This window comes from Dipodomys spectabilis, unplaced genomic scaffold (assembly GCF_019054845.1).
Source record: "Dipodomys spectabilis isolate Male_0828 unplaced genomic scaffold, ASM1905484v1 ptg000001l, whole genome shotgun sequence".
NCBI lineage: Eukaryota > Metazoa > Chordata > Mammalia > Rodentia > Heteromyidae > Dipodomys > Dipodomys spectabilis.
In genome coordinates this window covers 32,073,645-32,091,227 of record NW_024870678.1, presented here as the reverse complement: position 1 = coordinate 32,091,227, position 17,583 = coordinate 32,073,645, and the positions used below count along the sequence as shown (strand labels likewise).

General features: G+C 45.6%; 1 protein-coding gene across 1 annotated transcript; it reads left to right on the top strand.

The window, feature by feature from the left end:
* Positions 1-8,221: 8,221 nt before the first annotated feature.
* LOC122108192 (UL16-binding protein 2-like) lies at positions 8,222-17,351 on the top strand. The gene is made up of 5 exons (XM_042680455.1): positions 8,222-8,248; positions 8,930-9,073; positions 13,688-13,919; positions 16,459-16,710; positions 17,127-17,351. Exons 1-5 carry the CDS (start codon positions 8,222-8,224, stop codon positions 17,339-17,341), a joined length of 870 nt encoding a protein of 289 aa, XP_042536389.1. The 3' UTR covers positions 17,342-17,351.
* The last annotated feature ends 232 nt before the right edge of the window (positions 17,352-17,583 follow it).

The following is a 17,583-nucleotide window of genomic DNA, read 5'->3' as shown; positions in this document are numbered from 1 at the left end:
TAATCACCAAAGAAAGCCATGGCATTGTAGCTCAAGTGGGAGAGTGCTCGCTTTGGGCCATAGGAGCTTAGGGCTGGGCGCTGGTGGCTCACACCTGTCATCCTACCTGCTCAGGAGGCTGAGCTCTGAGGATCACGGTTCAAAGCCAGACGCGGCTAGAAAACCCTGAGAGACTCTTATCTCTAGTAAAGCACCAGAAAAACAGAAGTGGAGCTGTATCTCAAGTGGTAGAGCTCTCGTCTTGAGCTGAAGAACTAGGGGACAGCACTCAGGGCCAGAGTTTAAGCCCCACGGCCAACAAAATAAAGGAGCTTAGGGACAGCTCTCTGCCCCCGAGTTCAAGGCCTTGTACAAGTTAAAAAAGAAAAAAACTTGAAGATGCTACCAAGAAGCTGATGAGCACATGGTGCTGTGAGTGAGGTAACTCTCCATGTCCAGCACTTGCCAAAGCACCGCCTGATACTAGTTCTCAACCACAAGGAAGTTAAACGGCAAATCTAGGAGCCTCCAGCCAAACTTACACTCAGCCCAGCTCTTCTGCTCCTCGAGATCAATATGAGAATTTAGTAGACCTTCCATCTTTTCTCATTTGAGGATCACCATTAGCCCACGCCCTGGGTCACTGTAAGGCAGACTCTTCTGACTGGTGCTTTAACTCTCCTGACCACCATGGTAGCCACACCCCTTTCCTCCATTGCTTGGGTGCTACTTATTGTCTCCTGAGATTCAAGGATCCAAGGAAATATTGTAACCTCAACATCTCAGGATTTTATTCCATTTTGTGTTATTTTTACTCAGCACATTTTTAACATGTTAGGCCATTTTCTCTTGTAGCTACATGATGGAATTGTATAGTTAGGTTCCTAATAGCTTTGAACAAGAAATCTCAATAGCACAACAGATTCTGTGTTGGCAGGGTATAATTCAATACTTGAATCTCTGAATGTGACCTGTGTATTATAACTAATATTGCCATTAAAATTCCATGATCTATTTAAAATCTTATACATATAGATTATATATCTATATGCATATATTCATATTCATATCTATTTATCTGCCTATTTATGCATATCTATATATGTCTTCCATTGTATTTTATAGCTTTATGTATCCATTTATATGATAATCACATTCTATTTTATTTTTTAATTAATAAGTGTTTTATTGTGAAAATACTGTTACAATTACATGAGCAAGGTAAGGGGTACATTTCTTATCAAGCATTATTGCCTCCTCCTTTGTTTCTCTTACCATCCCTGCCCTCCCATCAACACTCTCCCCCACCTCCCTAGCCCCCTACTTCCAAGCTGTAAAGTTGGTTTTTTGATATAACATCTTCTACATCTCATTGCTGCAGTAGGTCCACCTGTATCCCTTTTAAAACAATTGGTTTTTTCCCTTCATCTTCACAAATTATACCAACATCAAATACAGTGAAAACAGGGGTTATACCGTGGGGGAGGGACATACAAAGCAACAAAGAACTCATCTTATAAATATGTTAGAAACAATTCATGCTATGCTTTTTTTAATGGGTTGTGGGGATTGAACTCTGGATTTGGACACTATCCCTGAGTTCTTCAGCCCAAAGCATGTGCTCTACCACTTAAGCCACAGTGCCACTTCCAGTTTTCTGGAGATAAGAGCCTCATGGACTTTCCTGCCTGAGCTGACTTTGAACCGTGATCCTCAGATCTCAGCCTCCTGAGTAGCTAGGATTACAGGCATGAGCCACCTGACTTCGTATCAATATTTGGATATCATATATCATGATGACTCTAGCATTCTGTTTTGGGTGTTTTAGTTCATTTGTTTTACTCAGGGCCCACTGAATACTTAGAAACTACTTTTGCTAAAAACTACTAACACCAATGAACAAATGTAACAGTGGTATTCACTAGACACTACGTTCCAAATGAACCATACAACTTGTCACTGGGGTTGGGAGGGAAAAACTGGGAAGAGCATGGGCCAAGGAGAAATGTACAGTATGCCCATCTTATGTAACTGTACCCCTTTGTACATTAAAGTAATATGTATTTATCCTAATACATACAGTAATATATTTAAGTCATATAAAATTAAATTTTAAATCCTTATTGACATCCTTGTGAAGGTTAAAATGTGCTTGTGACTTTAAGCATCCCTATTCCACAATACTGTGAAATATGTGAAATTTATGTAATCACCTAATCTCAATAAAAAAAAAAAACCAAACTGACTCATTACTTGAGTGTAAAACTGAAGTAAAGTGGGAGAGAGAAAGCTTGGGAGACGTGGAACTGACAGGCATCTTGCAGCAGCAGTGCCAGGCAGCCAAGGCCGGGCCCAGCAGAAGCAGTGCTCACACACAGTCCATGGCAGGGCAAGGCGCTGACATCGTGGGGGAGAAGAAGACACGAACCTCCATCCCCCTGAACCAACATCCTCATGTCACCTTACTTTTGTTTTTGTGTATTTGTTTGTTTGCTGGTGCTGGGGCTTAAACTCTGAGCCTGGGCATGTTCCCTGAGCTCCCTTTGCTCAAGGCTAGCCCTCTACCACTCAAACCACAGCTCCACTGACAGCTTCTTCTGTGATCAATTGGAGATCAGTGTCTCATAGACGTTTCTGCCCATGCTGACTTCAAACTGCAATGCTCAGATCTCAGCTTCCTGAGTAGCTAGGATTCTAGGCATGAGCCACTGGCTTACATCTCTAAAGCCATCTTGCTTTGAAGCCCAGCTGTACAAGCTCAAACCTACCATAAGGTGGTGGAAAGGTTAAAATCCGGAAGTGAGTGGTGAAACAGACTTCAAGAGTCCCAGTTCTAAATGCACTGTTGGAACTCCCTGGATACTATAAAGTAAATGAATTGCTTGTGGGTGGAGATGGAAGGAAAAAAACTGAAAGAATGCCAGGGAAGGGGTGACATTGTCCAAAAAGAAATGTACTCTTTGTGCAAGCCCTCTGTATATACATCTGTTCTGGTTCAGAAGAGCACTGCTCAACTAACTAAAATTTGATCGAGGAAATGTTCAAGATTTCCAAGGAGATCACTGAGTCTGCACTGGTCACAATGAAGATCAAGAAGTCAACGTCACCATTCAAAACACCACCAGAAGCCATGTGCCAATGGCTAATACCTGTCATCTAGTTACTGAGGAGGCTGAGATCTGAGGATAGCAGCTCAAAGCCAGCCTGGGCTGGAAAAGTCCCACGAGCCACCAGAAAACCAGAAACAGAGCTGTTGCTCAAAGTGGTAGAGCACTACCCATGAGCAAAAACCACGAACAGCACCCAGGCATTGAGTTGGAGCCCCATGACCAACAACAACAACAATAAAAAGGAAGTCTTGGAGAGAGAGGTAAAAAAATACAGGTGCTACCTGTTATACAAACAGCATTTGAAACACCACACTGGTTCTAGCATCTGTGTATAAAATCACTACTTACTGTAAGGTCCGCTCCTAGATGGCGAGCAGACTCCACCCTCCTCCCAGCCAAGTCTCCGCCCAGTACCTGCGTTACCTAGGCAACTGGCACACCTGGAAGAGGTCACATCTGCATCTGCTGAGGTCACATCTGGATTGATGTGGCCACACTTTTCCCTGCCCCTACCCTAGATAAGGCCTAGCCCAGGCACAGAAGCTCCTCTTTCCCAACAGTGTGGAGGGCCAACATGGCTAGGTGCCAACCAGAAGGATGAATAAACCTATCCCTTACCTGAGTACCACATGCCTGGTGTTGTTGTTACTTGGCTTCTTCTTTAAAAACCTAACATAAATGGTGCCATGAACCCAAGAAGGGCCTAAAGTCAGGATAGGTGGGATTCCTCTTGTTGTTTTTTTCCTTTCTTCCATTTGTTGTTGTTGTTGTTTGGTCGGTCATGGGGCTTGAACTCTGGACTTGGGCGCTTTCCCTGTGCTCTTAAGCTCAAGCCAAGCCATCTACCACTTGAGCCACAGAACCACTTCTGATTTTCTATTGGTTTTTATTGGAGATAAGAGTCTCACAGATTTTCCTGCCTGGACTGGCTTTAAACCATGATCCTCAGATCTCAGCCTCCTGAGTAGCTAGGATTACAGGTGTGAGCCACTGGCACCCGGCTTTTTTTCCTTCTTTTGCTCTGAGAAATAGCCCCAGTTCTGATGGCTTTTTTGTGAACTGGTCTGTCTGCCTCAGACACAGCCCAGTACCATTGCTGACCTCTGTATCTACCTGCACGCTTCTACATTTTGGTGAGTGAACTACTCTCTAAGGGTTCTCTGTCCCTCAGTCTCTCTCCACATGTGGTACCATGCCATAGAACCTGCTAGGCCTTTAATGAAAGGCCGGTCACCTCTGGGGCCAAGGACACTTGACTCTGGTTGCTTGGCCACTCCTCCCTAGAGGGCTCTCTGGTTAGTCAGGACGCTGCTTCCACTAATTTTTTCTCCTATATTTTTGGATGGGGTGCTGTGTGTCACTCCTGAGCCATGAAACCCCTCTGAAATGACTCCTGCGATCCCGGGAGTCTCTGCCATTCCCAGAGTTAGACAATTTTTGCCTCTGCAATGGTAAATGCTCAGAAGTCTGTTCACTTTCAGGCTCTCTTTGCTCTCTGCTAATCATGTCCAACTTTCTACATCTCTCCCTTTCTTTTCTACAACTTTTTCGCTTGTGCCCTGAAGACTCCGGCACAGGCTGGGTCCAGGGGACCCCCCTCTAGGTGCTCTCTCTAAGGCCAGCCACTCTAGGTTTGAAAATTGTCAAGAGTTTGTATTTGTTCAGGCTTTCTTTGCATTTTTTTTCAGAAATTTGCCATCTTGGCCACATGGTGGCTTAAGGGTTTAGTCTCATCTGACCCTTAACCTTCCACCAAGCTTACTACCCCTCCACCCATTTATTCTAATGTGCCTTACTAACAAGTTGCTGCCTCTTCACAGGCCCTGGAAATAAAGGCCCAATCATCTGATGTGTTTGTTAGCAAAGATGTCTAAACATTGTTGTCAAAAATTTTAGGTTTTGAGTTTTGCCTCTTTTGTTTGGTGTTGTGTATTCTACTACTGACTCTGTGGTTCTGAAATATTGGGTGTATCTGTGCTAAGATTCTCATCACATCTAACAGGTTTTGTCCTTGCAGAATATTTGTTACTCAATTCTTGATAAGGAGCAGGTAAGCTCTACTTATTCTATTTGATCTCCTTGTTGCTTTAATTGGAAATAATAAAGGGTTTTGTGGCAAAGATTGGAGTTCAAAGCCAATCCACAACAACAACAAAAAAAAAATCCTGCAACTCCATCTCCCAACTAATCTGGAAAGAGCCAGGCTGGAAGCATGGCTCAAGACTCTTATCTCTAATTAACCAGTGAACACTGGAAGTGGTACTATAACTCAAAGTGGTAGAGCACTAGCCTTGAGCAGAAGTGCTCAGTGACAGTTCCCAGACCTTGAGTTCAAACCTCTGTGAATACAAACTAGGACAAGCCATCCCAGCAATGAGCACCTAGACTCCTTGGACTCAACCAGTCTGGGGAACAAGGGACCATGGAGAGGAGTAAGAGGGGATGATGTGACATCAGGTACTTTGTGCCTGCCTTCCAAAATTAATCAGAGTCAATAGAAGTCAGAGCCTGCCCATCTAATGGCCACCCTGTCTGCCTTTGAACTGGACAGGAATTTACATTCTTGCCTTTGTTACCTGACGTTCTCCCCTATCTAGTCGCCAGATGTCAGAAGTAGTTAGGGACATTTCTACCAATGTCAGGACAGCCTGGAATGCAGGAGATAGGAACAAGCCATTCTTGCCAAGTCATCCAATTTTTAACTTTCAGCCCCAAGTCCTTCCTCCTGCCATTTGTTTGCTCTCCAGTATCTTTTTCCAACCCCTCAATGCCCCATGAGATTTTCTCCAACTTCATGGAAGGACTCAAGCCTACCAAGGGACAGCTGCTGCCCCCTGCCTTCTCTGAGAGGGAACCACATTATAGCCTTTGATCCCTAATGTGGAGCCCCTTGTCAGCTGGAAGTAGCCAGAGAGAATCCCCGCACCCTATTTCATGATTATCTAAAGGCTGGAAAGTAAAGTCCACTCCTGGATGGTGAGCAGAACACCTTTCTAGTAGCAAAGTCTCTGCTCAGTACCTGTGTTATCTAGGCAACTGGTACACCTGGAAGTGATCACACCTACATCCGCTGAGTTCACATCTAGATTGAAGTGGCCACATCTCCCTGCCACTTACCCGCCCCCCCCCCCCCCGTCAATCTTGATAAGGGGTAGCCCAAGGCCAGACGCTCCTCTTTCCCAACCGGGTGGAGTGCCAACATTGCCTGGTGCCAGCCAGAATGATGAATGAGCCTACCTCTTATCTGAGTATCATGTGTATGGTGTCGTTCTTGGCCTCTTCTTTGAAAACCTAACACTCACCTTACTATCTTCCCTAGTAACTGTGTACACCCATACAGAATGTAGACAAATGGTAGATGTATAGCTATGGAGAGGTGTCTGTATACTTGTACTAAGGTACATGTGATAAATCAATATGCAAGAGACAATGACATGCTTCACTGAAAACAATCCAAAGGTTCATATGGAACAACAAAGACCTAGAATAGCCAAAGCAAGTCTAGGCAAAACAAACAACCAAACAAACAAAAACACGGGTGTGACCAAGATGCCAGACTTCAAACTCTACTATAGAGAATCATAACAAAGCCTGCTTGGTACTGGCACCAAAAACAGACCTGAACACCAATGGAATAGCTTAGAAGATCCAGAAAAAAAAAACACATGCTACAGTCACCTGATATATGACAGAGGAGCCAAAGACATGCAGTGGAAGAAGCACAGCCTCTTCAACTACTGCTGCTGGGAAAAATGGGTGACCACATGCAGAAAACTAAAAGTGCACCCCAGCCTGTCACCATGCACCAACATCAACTCAAAGTGTATTGAAGTATTTAGCCTCAAACCTGATACTCTGAAACTACTGCAGGATAGACTAGAGGAGACACTTGAACTTAGAGGCACAGGCAGGAACTTCCTGAACAGAGTCCCAGGGTCACAACAAATTGGAGACAGACTCAACAAATGGGACTACCTTAAAAAATTTCTGCACAGCTAAAAATAGAGCAATGAACCTAGAAAGACAACCTACTAATTGGGTAAAAATATTTCCAGCAATATATCAGACAAGGGGTTAATATCCATTACATACAGGGAACTCAAGAAACTAACCCCTCAAAACCTGACAAACTAGTTACTAAATGGGCAACGGAGCTAAAGAGAGACTTCTCAGAAGAAGAGGTAAAAATGGCAAAGAGACACGTAAGGATATGTTCATCACCCTTGGCTGTAAAGAAAATGCAAATAAAAACAACCCTGAGATAACACCTTACCCAAGTCAGAATGACCCACATCCTAAATTCAGCCAACAACAAATGCTGGAGGGAATGCAGAGAAAGAGAAACCTACTGCACTGCTAGTGAGAAAGCACACTAACACAGCCACTTTGGAAAGCAGTCTGGAGGGACCTCACAATGCTAAATATTGACCTGCCCTACAACCAGCAATACCACTCCTAGCCATCTGCCCTGAGTAAGAAGAAGCTGGATACAATGACACGTACACCCCCATGTTCGCTGCAGCGCTGTTGACAATTGCCAGAATACAGAAACAACCCAGAGGCCCCACCACAGATGAATGGACCAAAACCTGTGGTACCTATACAAAATGGAATATTACACAGCAACCAGAAAGAATAAAATAATGGCACTCGCAGGGAAATAGAAAGAAATAAGGAAAAAAACCATTTTGAGTGAGGTAAGCCAAGAGAAAAGAGACAAACAGCACATGGTCTCTCTGATATGGGGATAATAAATACCAAATGTAAGGAGACAAAGTAAACAGGACTTGAGAAACAAAGGACCTCCACTCATCTTGCTGTATCATTACTAACTGACCCCGTGCTGTGGACCACATGAATGGTAGATGTATGCACATATCTGAGGAAAACTAGGGGGAGAACACAGAATCAGAGGGAAGCAGGGGAAAACATACAACAGAGGGACACATCAGCTATGCTGGACATTGATGGAAACGAATTAAGCAACTCAAGGGCAGCAATGGGAGGGAGGGAATGAGAAGGAAAGAGGAAACAGCTCACACTAAGCAAAAGGGAAAAAATATACATACCACCTGACATGGAAGAAAGAGCTGTATTGTCAAAGCTCATAGAATTCACAAACTTTATAGACCATGATCATGACAATTTCCCTCATGAAGGTAAGAATGTGTTTGTGAATTTAACTAAGTATCACCATCTCAGAGTTCTGTGAAATTTGTGAAATCTACATAATCATTTAATCACAATAAAAAATTATTTTGAAGTGGCGCAGTGGCTGAAGTGATTGAGCGCTAGCCTTGACCTGAAGAGCTGAGGGACAGCGCCCAGGCCCAGAGTTCAGGCCCCACAACTGGACCCAAAAAAAAAAATTATTTTGAAAGGCATGGAAGATTGTCACGTGGGAAAGCACCTGGCAAGCAAGTGTGAGATCCTGAGTGCAAACCCTAGTACTACCCTAAAAATCAGAGACCACAGGAACATACGAGAACCTAGAGAAAAGAACTCACTCACTGGGACACTGAAAACAGAAACAGCCAGAGCTGAAGGCAGCCAAGCCAGGGCAGTTCCCAGGAATTAAGGACCAGAGAAAGATTTGGCTCAGGAGGACAGACATACTGAAGCATGTTATTTGAGCCCACACAGACGCCTTCCTCCATGCAGTCTCCTCAAAGTGGCTGCAGGACACAGCCTCACTTCACAGGAACCCAGGAACAAGGGAACTAGTGAGCAACAGCCACATCCCCATCAGCACCAACAACCCGTGGAGGAGGAGGCCCAGGTGACATGGCACCACCACCACTCACCTGCCCTTGATTGTCTTAGGACTCCTTATCATGTAGGACAACATCCGAGGCCCAGAGGTCCTGGGTGCTCGGGTGGGTGTACACCACCATGAGCACTCACTACTCCAGGATCCAAAGGAGCTCAATGCCACTGTGAGTGGGCCTTACCTGGAGAGCCTGGAATATTCCCATATGGGTCCTGTAGGCAGCTGATTCCTGTGAGGCCCAGGAACCAATGTGACATCAGCGAGATGAACGACCTTGAAGTCTATATTCAGGACCCGGATGACTGGCCACTGTGGTACTGCAGGGCCAGACCTAAACCTCGAGGTCAAGTCCTGTCTTCTTGAAATCTGAGGTAGATTCTAAGAGGCTCACATGAGTGTGTGAGACCCAAGGAACAGAGGCAGGGAAGACAGAGGGAGCATATTTCTGCCATGCCTACATGTATGGAGCAGCAGGAAGTGTAGTAAAGAGCTGGGGTTGCAGCAAGGCACTGGTGGCTCACCCCTGGAATCCTAGCTCCTCAGGAGGCTGACCTCTGAGGATCATGATTCAAACCCAGCCTGGGAAGGAAAGTCCTGGAGACTCTTGGCTCCAATTAACTATCAGAAAACTGAAAGGGGCACTGTGGCTCAAGTGGTAGAGCACTCGCCTTGAGCTGAGGGACAGCGCCCAAGGCCAGAGTGCAAGCCCCACGACTGACAAAAAGATCTGGGGTTTCTGTTTGTTTTCAGTATGGTGCTATTCTCTTTCAAATTCTATATTTCTATATAAGCAGATACAAGGAGGGAAAAAGAAAATCAAAATAGGGAAATTATAGACAAGTGAGCAATTATAGACAAGGAATGCAGTGCAAGCCACAATCAAGGCACATGCGTAATTCTAAATTTTATAATAACCGCATGATATAGTGAAACAAGTAAAGTAAAAATTTTAAATATTCTGCTTTAACTTATTATATCTTAACTGAGGATTTTAAATTTAATTGTATTTAGTTTTGATTATGTGGTACATAGGAATTGAACTTAGGGCCTCATGCATGCAAGGTAAGCACTCTACCGCTAAGCCACATTCCCAGCCCCTAACTGATATTGTTATTGAACTCAAATCATGATATCAACTGTGCTCATTGCTGGCCACATCTTTGTCTTTTGTTCACAGCCCCATATTCCTCCTCTTTCCTAACCATGGCTAAAAAACAAATGACTGAACCAGCCATTATGAAAAAATCAACCTAAATGACTTAATCTTGGAGGAGCCATGCCTAACACACTAAACATTATCACCAGGAGGATGTGTCTTTTGGGCCAAGAGGAAGATCAGAACAAGAATCCTTACACAAGAAGAGAGGGGAAGAGAGTATTCAGATGGTATTAAATCTGGACTCGAGAATGGCTCACGTGGTACAGGGCTGGCCTAGCAAACATGAGGCACCCAGTTCAATTCCTACTACTGACAAACAAAACAATTTCATTAACACTCGAAGGAAATCCTTAGCCAGTGCAATAAGGGAAGAGAAGGAAATGAAAGGGATCCACATACGGAAAGAAGAAATTAAACTATCCCTATTTACAGATGACATGATCTTGTACCAAAAAAAAGAAAATTCCAGTCTCAAGTTCCTAGATCTTTGGCAAAGGAGCAGGATACAAAATGAACCCACAAAAATCAGTTGCCTTTCTGTACACCAACAATATACAAGCAGAAAAGGAAGTCAGGAAAACAACTCCAATCACAATAACCTCCAAAAGAATAAACTATCTAGGAATTAACCTAACCAAAGTTGTAAAGGACCTATTCAGTGAAAATTATAAAAATCTAAAGAAAGAAATCAAAGAGGACACCGGGAAATGGAAAGACCTTCCCTGCTCATGGATAGATAGAAGCAATATTCTGAAAATGGCCATACTGCCATTGAAAGCAATTCCCATCAAAATCCCAATGACGTCCTTTACTGAAATAGAGAAAACAACCCAAAATTTCATATGGAACAACAAAAGACTAGACTAGCCAAAGCAATTCTAGGCAAAAGAAGCAATGCAGGAGGTATAACACCACCTGACTGCAAGCTCTACTATAGAGCCATAATAACAAAAACAGCTAGGTAGTGGCACAAAATAGACTCAAAGACCAATAGAATATAATTGAAGACACAGAAATAAAATCACATATATACAATCAGTTGATATTTGACAAAGGACCCAGAGACATACAGTAGAAAAAAACATAGCTTCTTTAACTATTGGTGCTGGGAAAACTAGGCAACCACATGCAGAAAACTAAAAGTGGACCCTAACCTGTCACCATGCACTAACATCAATTTAAAATTGATTAAAGACTTCAACATCAAACCTGAAACTCTGAAAGTACTGCAAGACAGACTAGGAGAGACACTAGAACTTAGAGGTACAGGCAGGAACTTCTTGAACAGAGTCCCAGGGTCACAACAAATTGGAGACAGACTCAACAATAAGACTACCTTAAAATTAAAAGTTTCTGCACAGCTGAACACATAGCTACCAAACTAGAAAGACAGCCAACCAATTAGGAAAAGATATTTACCAGCAATATATCAGACAAAGACCTAATACCCAGTATATACAAGGAGCTCAAGAAACTAACCCCTCCCAACAAACCAATCACTAAATGGGCAAGGGAGCTAAAGAGAGACTTCTCAGGAGAAGAGGTAAAAATGGCAAAGAAACACATGAGGACATGTTCATCATCCCTGGCTCTAAAGGAAATGCAAAGAAAAACAACCCTGAGATACCACCTTACCCCAGTCAGAATGGCCCTCTTCCTAAATTCAGCCAATGACAAATGCTGGTGGGGATGCAGAGAAAGAGAAACCCTACTGCACTGCTGCTGGGAATGTACACTAATACAACCACTCAGGAAAGCAGCCTGGAGAGTCCTCAGAAAACTAAACATAGACCTTCCCTACCATCGAGCCATACCACTCCTAGGCATCTCCCCTGAGCAACAGGAACCAGGATATGACAAGGACGTATGCCCCTCCATGTTCATTGCTAGCCAGAATATGGAAACAACCCAGGTGCCCCACCACAGATGAATGGATCCAAAAATGGTGGTACCTGTATACAATAGAATATGACACAGTCATTAGAAAGAACAAAATAATGGCATTTGCAGGGAAATGGATGGGACTAAAATAAATCATGTTGAGCAAGATAATGCAAGATCAGAGACACAAACCGCACATGTTCTCCCTGATCTGCCAATGTTACTTTCACAATGCAATGAGATATGACATAGTAAACAGGAGTCAAGAAACAAAGGTCCGTGTCTTAAGTTGTCAGTTCATTTCTAGATGGCTTTATGCTCTGGACCCCATATATGGTGTATACCCATGCACATCTGAGGGAGGCTAGGAGGAAGGCACAGATTTGGAGGAAAATGGGTGAAAAAATACAGCAGAGGGGTCCATAGCTACACTGGACATTGAGGAAAGAGAACTAAGCAACTCATGGGCAGTGAGGGAGGGAGGGAGGGAGAGAGAACGAGGGAACAGCTGACACTGTGCAAAAGCAAAGAAAGGAACAATCACCCCATTTGGAAGAAATAGTTCTGTTGTTAACGCTTGTACAGTTCATAAGCTTTGTAGATCAAAATAAGGGCGATTTGCATTGTGAAGAGTAAAATGTGTTTGTGACTTTAGCTAAGCATCACTCTGTCACAAAACTGTGAAATTTATGTAATTAGTTAATAAATAAAACTCAAAGGTTTTTGAAAACGAAATAATGTTAAATAAAAATGTTAGGGCAAGAAGAATCAAAGACAGGCATGGTCATTGGAGAAGATGATTGTTGATACAGAGAGATAAGAAATATTCCAGGCAGGTGCTGGTGGCTCACACCTATAATCCTTCTAAGCAGGAGGCTGAGATTTGAGAATCTTCCTTCAAAGCCAGCCCAGGGAGGATCCATCTTGACACTCTGATCTCCTATGAAATCACAGAAAAAGTGGCAGTGGCACTGTGGCTTTACTGGTAACGTTCTAGCTTGAGCACAAAAAGGCTCCAGGACAGTAGCCAAGCCCTGATTTGAACCCTCAGGACTGGCACAAAAAAAAGAAGGAAGGAAAGAAGGAAGGGAGAGAGGGAGGGAGGGAAGGAAGGAGGGAGGGAAGAAGGACAGGAGGAAGAAAAGGAGGGAGGGAGGGAGGCGGAGAATGAAACAAAAAGAGAGAAAGAAAAAAGGAGAGGAAGAAAGAGAGAAATGAAACAGAAAAAGGTGGAAAGAGAGAAAACAAGAAAGAAAAACAAAGTAAGAAGGAAAGGAAAAGGGAAAGTAACATTCATATTTGCTTAGTTGAATACAGGTGAAATTAAGTCTGTAGCACTGCTACATTAGCACCTGCTAATGAAGCAAAAATAACTTCTTGAGAAATGCGCACTGCCGGCTTCTGGTCTCTGTTCACAGGCCTCTTTCAGATCCACGTGCATGTGCTGCCTGGTCATTTTCATTGTCGGGTGCTCTTCCTTTGGTTAGTTTGTTGGGGAATAATTATGGGAGCTCAGTCAGACTGCTTCGCCCAAGGAAGTTGTAAAACAAGGGTCCGTGCCAGCAGAACACCGTCCTGGCTCGGCTGCTGCTGCTGCGTACCCTGGTGGCTTCCAAACTACAGGTGAAGAAGCAGAGTGTGACTCTTGTGCACTGGCCAACCACGGCTCGGCATGACTTGTCTGGGCGTGTCCTTCGCCCTGAGATTCAATCAGGAAGCTGCGCAGATGACGGAGCTTCCTCTGATTGGCTCCCTTAAGACGTTGGAACTCTCCGGATTCTTCTCCAGGGCCAGGGTGTCGCCGGACTTGGGAAGATCGCGGGGAGAGGGCGCGGGCACGGAGCTGCGGGCTCGAGCCTGCGGGACCCGGGGCTCAGGCGCGCTGTGCGCTTTCAGGCTTGCGGTCGCCGCCGTGGTGAACGGGAAGCCAGCATGGCGCGAGCGGGACACTCCGGATCCGCACCGCGGGACACCTGGATTCTGCGGCTGCTCTGCGGGCTGCTCTGCTGGAATGTGGCCGGTGAGTTCAGGTCCCAAGCCGGGAATGGGTGCGATCCGCGTGGGCTTCTCCGTGGGGCTGCGCCTCGAACCCTACAGGACTCCTAGGGCCCCTGTCACCCAGCCCAGGGCGCGTCCAGGTCTCCATCCTTGACAAGCCCAGCCCAGCCCAGGCAAGGCAGCAGGCTGCCAGCCTGAGCAGCCATGGGGAAAAGTAACAGGGAAAGAACCCCAAGTGTAATGGGACTGGGCTACAGCAAAGGAGAGAGCAAAAGGAAAGTTTAAAGGCCAGACCCTTCCTTCCCCTAGCTGAACCACCCTCCTCACAGCAGCGTCCCCAGGGCCTCCCCACAAACACCAACACAGCATCTTCCTTCTGCTCTACTGTGGAAAGGAAATCCCTAGCACAGGATATGATCAGGCAGGAGATGTGAATTACCCACAGCTGGACAATCTCCTCCATCTCCTCTCCCTTTACACACAGGGCCACAACCTCCAGGGTACCCCCAGCAGTCTTTGCCTTTGAATTCCCTTCCTCCCATCCCCCCCTCCTTTTTGGGGCTGGTCCTCAGGCTTGAACTCAGGGCCTGGCCACTGTCCCTAAGTTCCTTTTGCTCAAGGCTAGCACTCTAGCACTTGAGCCACAGCACCACTTCCAGCTGGCTTCTTTTTTCTTTAGTAATCGCAGATGAGGTCTCATGCTCCTTCCTGCCCAGTCTTGTTCCGAAATTGGCCCTCAGATCCCAGCCTCCTGAGTAGCTAGGATCACAGGAGTGAGCATTGGCTTCAACTGGGACCCTAGTCTCCTGAACTCAGATTTGAGTCTATCAAGGTCTGAGTGTGGGTGGCCAGCTCAACTTCCTGCCTGGGATCCAAGTGTGTGTTTATCACTCAGCAGCTGCCGATGGCTTTGGCTGGCCTGAGTGATAGGACAGAACAGTTCCCATTGTTTGAGACCACTGTGGCCTCCTTGGCTTTCCAGTGGGTTCCTTGGGTCATCTGGGCCAAAGTGGGCACACCCTGAAGCCGCAGGTGTGAGCCGACTTTGAGGTGAGATTGTGCCACCTGGGACTCCTTGTACAGGGCAAGTAAGGGGCAGTAAGGGGCTGCTTTAGGTGTGCTGTCCCATAAGAAGACCCCTGCCTGTCTCCCTTAACCTACCATGGTAAATCTGACTATTCAAGCTCCTATATCACCATTCCATGTCCTCATTTCCTGCCATCTTCCCTGTGTGAGAATGCCAGGCTGCCTGATGACTGAGAGAGGCAGTAGCCCACCTCAGCATGGTGCCGCTGACGCTGTGTCCACTCATTCCCCAAAACCAGACAGCCCCTGTCTCCCAGCCCAGTGCCATGCCAGGCGCTTGCACTGCTGCACACATCTCTGTGGCAGATGGCACAGGCTTCTGAACACCAGGTGGGACTGTCCATTTACCAATGGCCAAGAATTCCACACAGCACGATTGCCCAGCACACACCTCTCAGGGTCACAGGGCCCTGGGGGCAGGGGCAGACACATCAGCCATTCATGGGTTACCTGTGGCTGCTTCCAAGCTATAGGAGCAGAGTCTCTAGCCTGGAAAGCCTGCAGTTGTTACAGTGTTGCCCTTCCTGACAGCCTCTGGTAAGTTCATGCCTGGCCCTGGAGACTTAGTGCATGAGTGCAGTGCAGTGAGCCAGAAAGAAGCATTTATTGATGGGGAGGAGTTAAAGGCTCCTCCTTCTGTGAACCTGCTCTCCACTTGAGAAAGGACTGTGGGTCTGTATGAGCAGTGGATCACTTCTGGAAACCTGGCACAGGAGCCAGCTTTTCTGGGAATGGCAGCCTTGGCTTCCTGATCACCCATCTCTGGGATTTGTCTTCAACTCCTCTTATGTAGCCATATCTGAGTTTGTGACAAATATAAGGTGTTGAGAAAACTTGGCTTCTATGAGCCTGGGCAGAGCCCTCTGGGGACCAGGCCCCTGGCTACAGCCACCCTTGTATTATATCGACCATTGTCCACATGGATTGAGCACTCTACCTGGGGTCTTTCTATTGGGACTGTACTGCCATCTCCTACCACCAGCCCTAGGTATTCAGTTCACTGATCTTTGGAAAACAGAAGCACTTCATTCACTGGCTATTCTTTGTATGCTTGGTAAGCAGCAGCCCTCTATGCCTTCCCATGGAGCAGATTGGACTGAATATGTCTCTAGGCATGTTTCATATTTTGTCCACTCTGCAATGCCCTTCTCAGAACTTTGCTTGACATAGCAACCTGGCATTTCCATGCCAAAATCCTGTGCTTATGAATACAGGTATCTGCCTGAGAGAGAGGGCAGGTAGAACAGGAATACATGTTTTCTGGGCAGGCAGGGCCCTCTCTTCCTCCTCAAACCATGGAGGAGGATCTACACTTTACTAGTGCAGAAGAAGGACCAAAAAGAATGTTAATTTTTTCCTTTTTTGCCAACTTCAACTACCTGAGGGATTTTCTTGGTGTCACAGTCTTGAGGGACAGGGTGTCTCCGGATTTCTTGCTCTTTATCTCAAACCTCATTGTATGTCTTCCCCCACAGATGCTCACTCTCTTTCCTATAACATCACTGTTGTTTCGAGACAGTGGTGGTATGAAGCTTACGGCCAAGTGGATCAACATACATTCCTTTACTACAACAGTAGCAATGACACGTGCAATCCTGTGGGCCTATTCGGGTTGAAAGTGATTAAAACAGAGGCCTGGCAAAAGCAACCTGATATTCTGAAAGACATAGGGGACATCCTCAGACAGCAACTGGCTCACATTAAATTAGAGAGTGGTACAACCAAGGGTAAGTTCCAAATGGTCCTGAGAAGGAAGGAGCAGGTATGGTGGCAGATACAGGGAATGCATGACTTTCATGTAAAAAAATACAAACCCTGGATGTTGATTCCAACAAGTCCAGCATGAAGGCTGTGATGTGGAAAATAGAGGAGAGGAGAGAAAACAAGGGGAGAAACACTGGACACTGGTGGCTCAGGCCTATAATCCTAGCTATTTGGAAGGCTAAGATCTGAGCATCTGGCTTTGAAGCTAGCCCCAGCAGAAATATCTCCAACAAATTGAAAAGCTAAGCTAGAGTGGGAGGTCAGGGGTTCAAAACTCTGTAGCAGGAAGAAAGGAGGAGGGAGGAGACAGGGAAGGGAAGGAGGGAAAGGAACGCATGTGTCAAGACCAGAGTCTGCTTTCTTTCCATCTCTTTCCCAGGAGAAGATCCCTGCACCCTACTGGGCAAAATGTCTTGTCAGCCTGAAGGCAATGGAAAAATCAGTGGGTTCTGGCAGTTAGTCTACAATGGCCAGATACTCCTCCACTTTGACTCCAACACCCAGCAATGGACAGAGGTCCATCCTGGATCCAGCTGGATAAAAAAGATTTTGGAAGAAGACAGGTCTGTGACTGACGTCTTCTACAAGACTTAGTAGGAGACTGTGCAAGCTGGTTCAAGCAGTTTTGGGGTCCCTGGGAGGAAATGCAGCTCACAGGTAAGTTGGCAGGAGCAGAAAACAGTGGAAGCTCTCTTCAGATGACATATTTCTGACGTGTGTGTGTTTGTGTGTGTGTGTGTGTGTGTTTGTGAGAGAGGGGGGGAAGAAAGAAAGAAAGAGAGAAAGAAAGAAAAAGAGAGAGAGAGAGAGAGCGCTTCTACACCTAGGCACGTGAT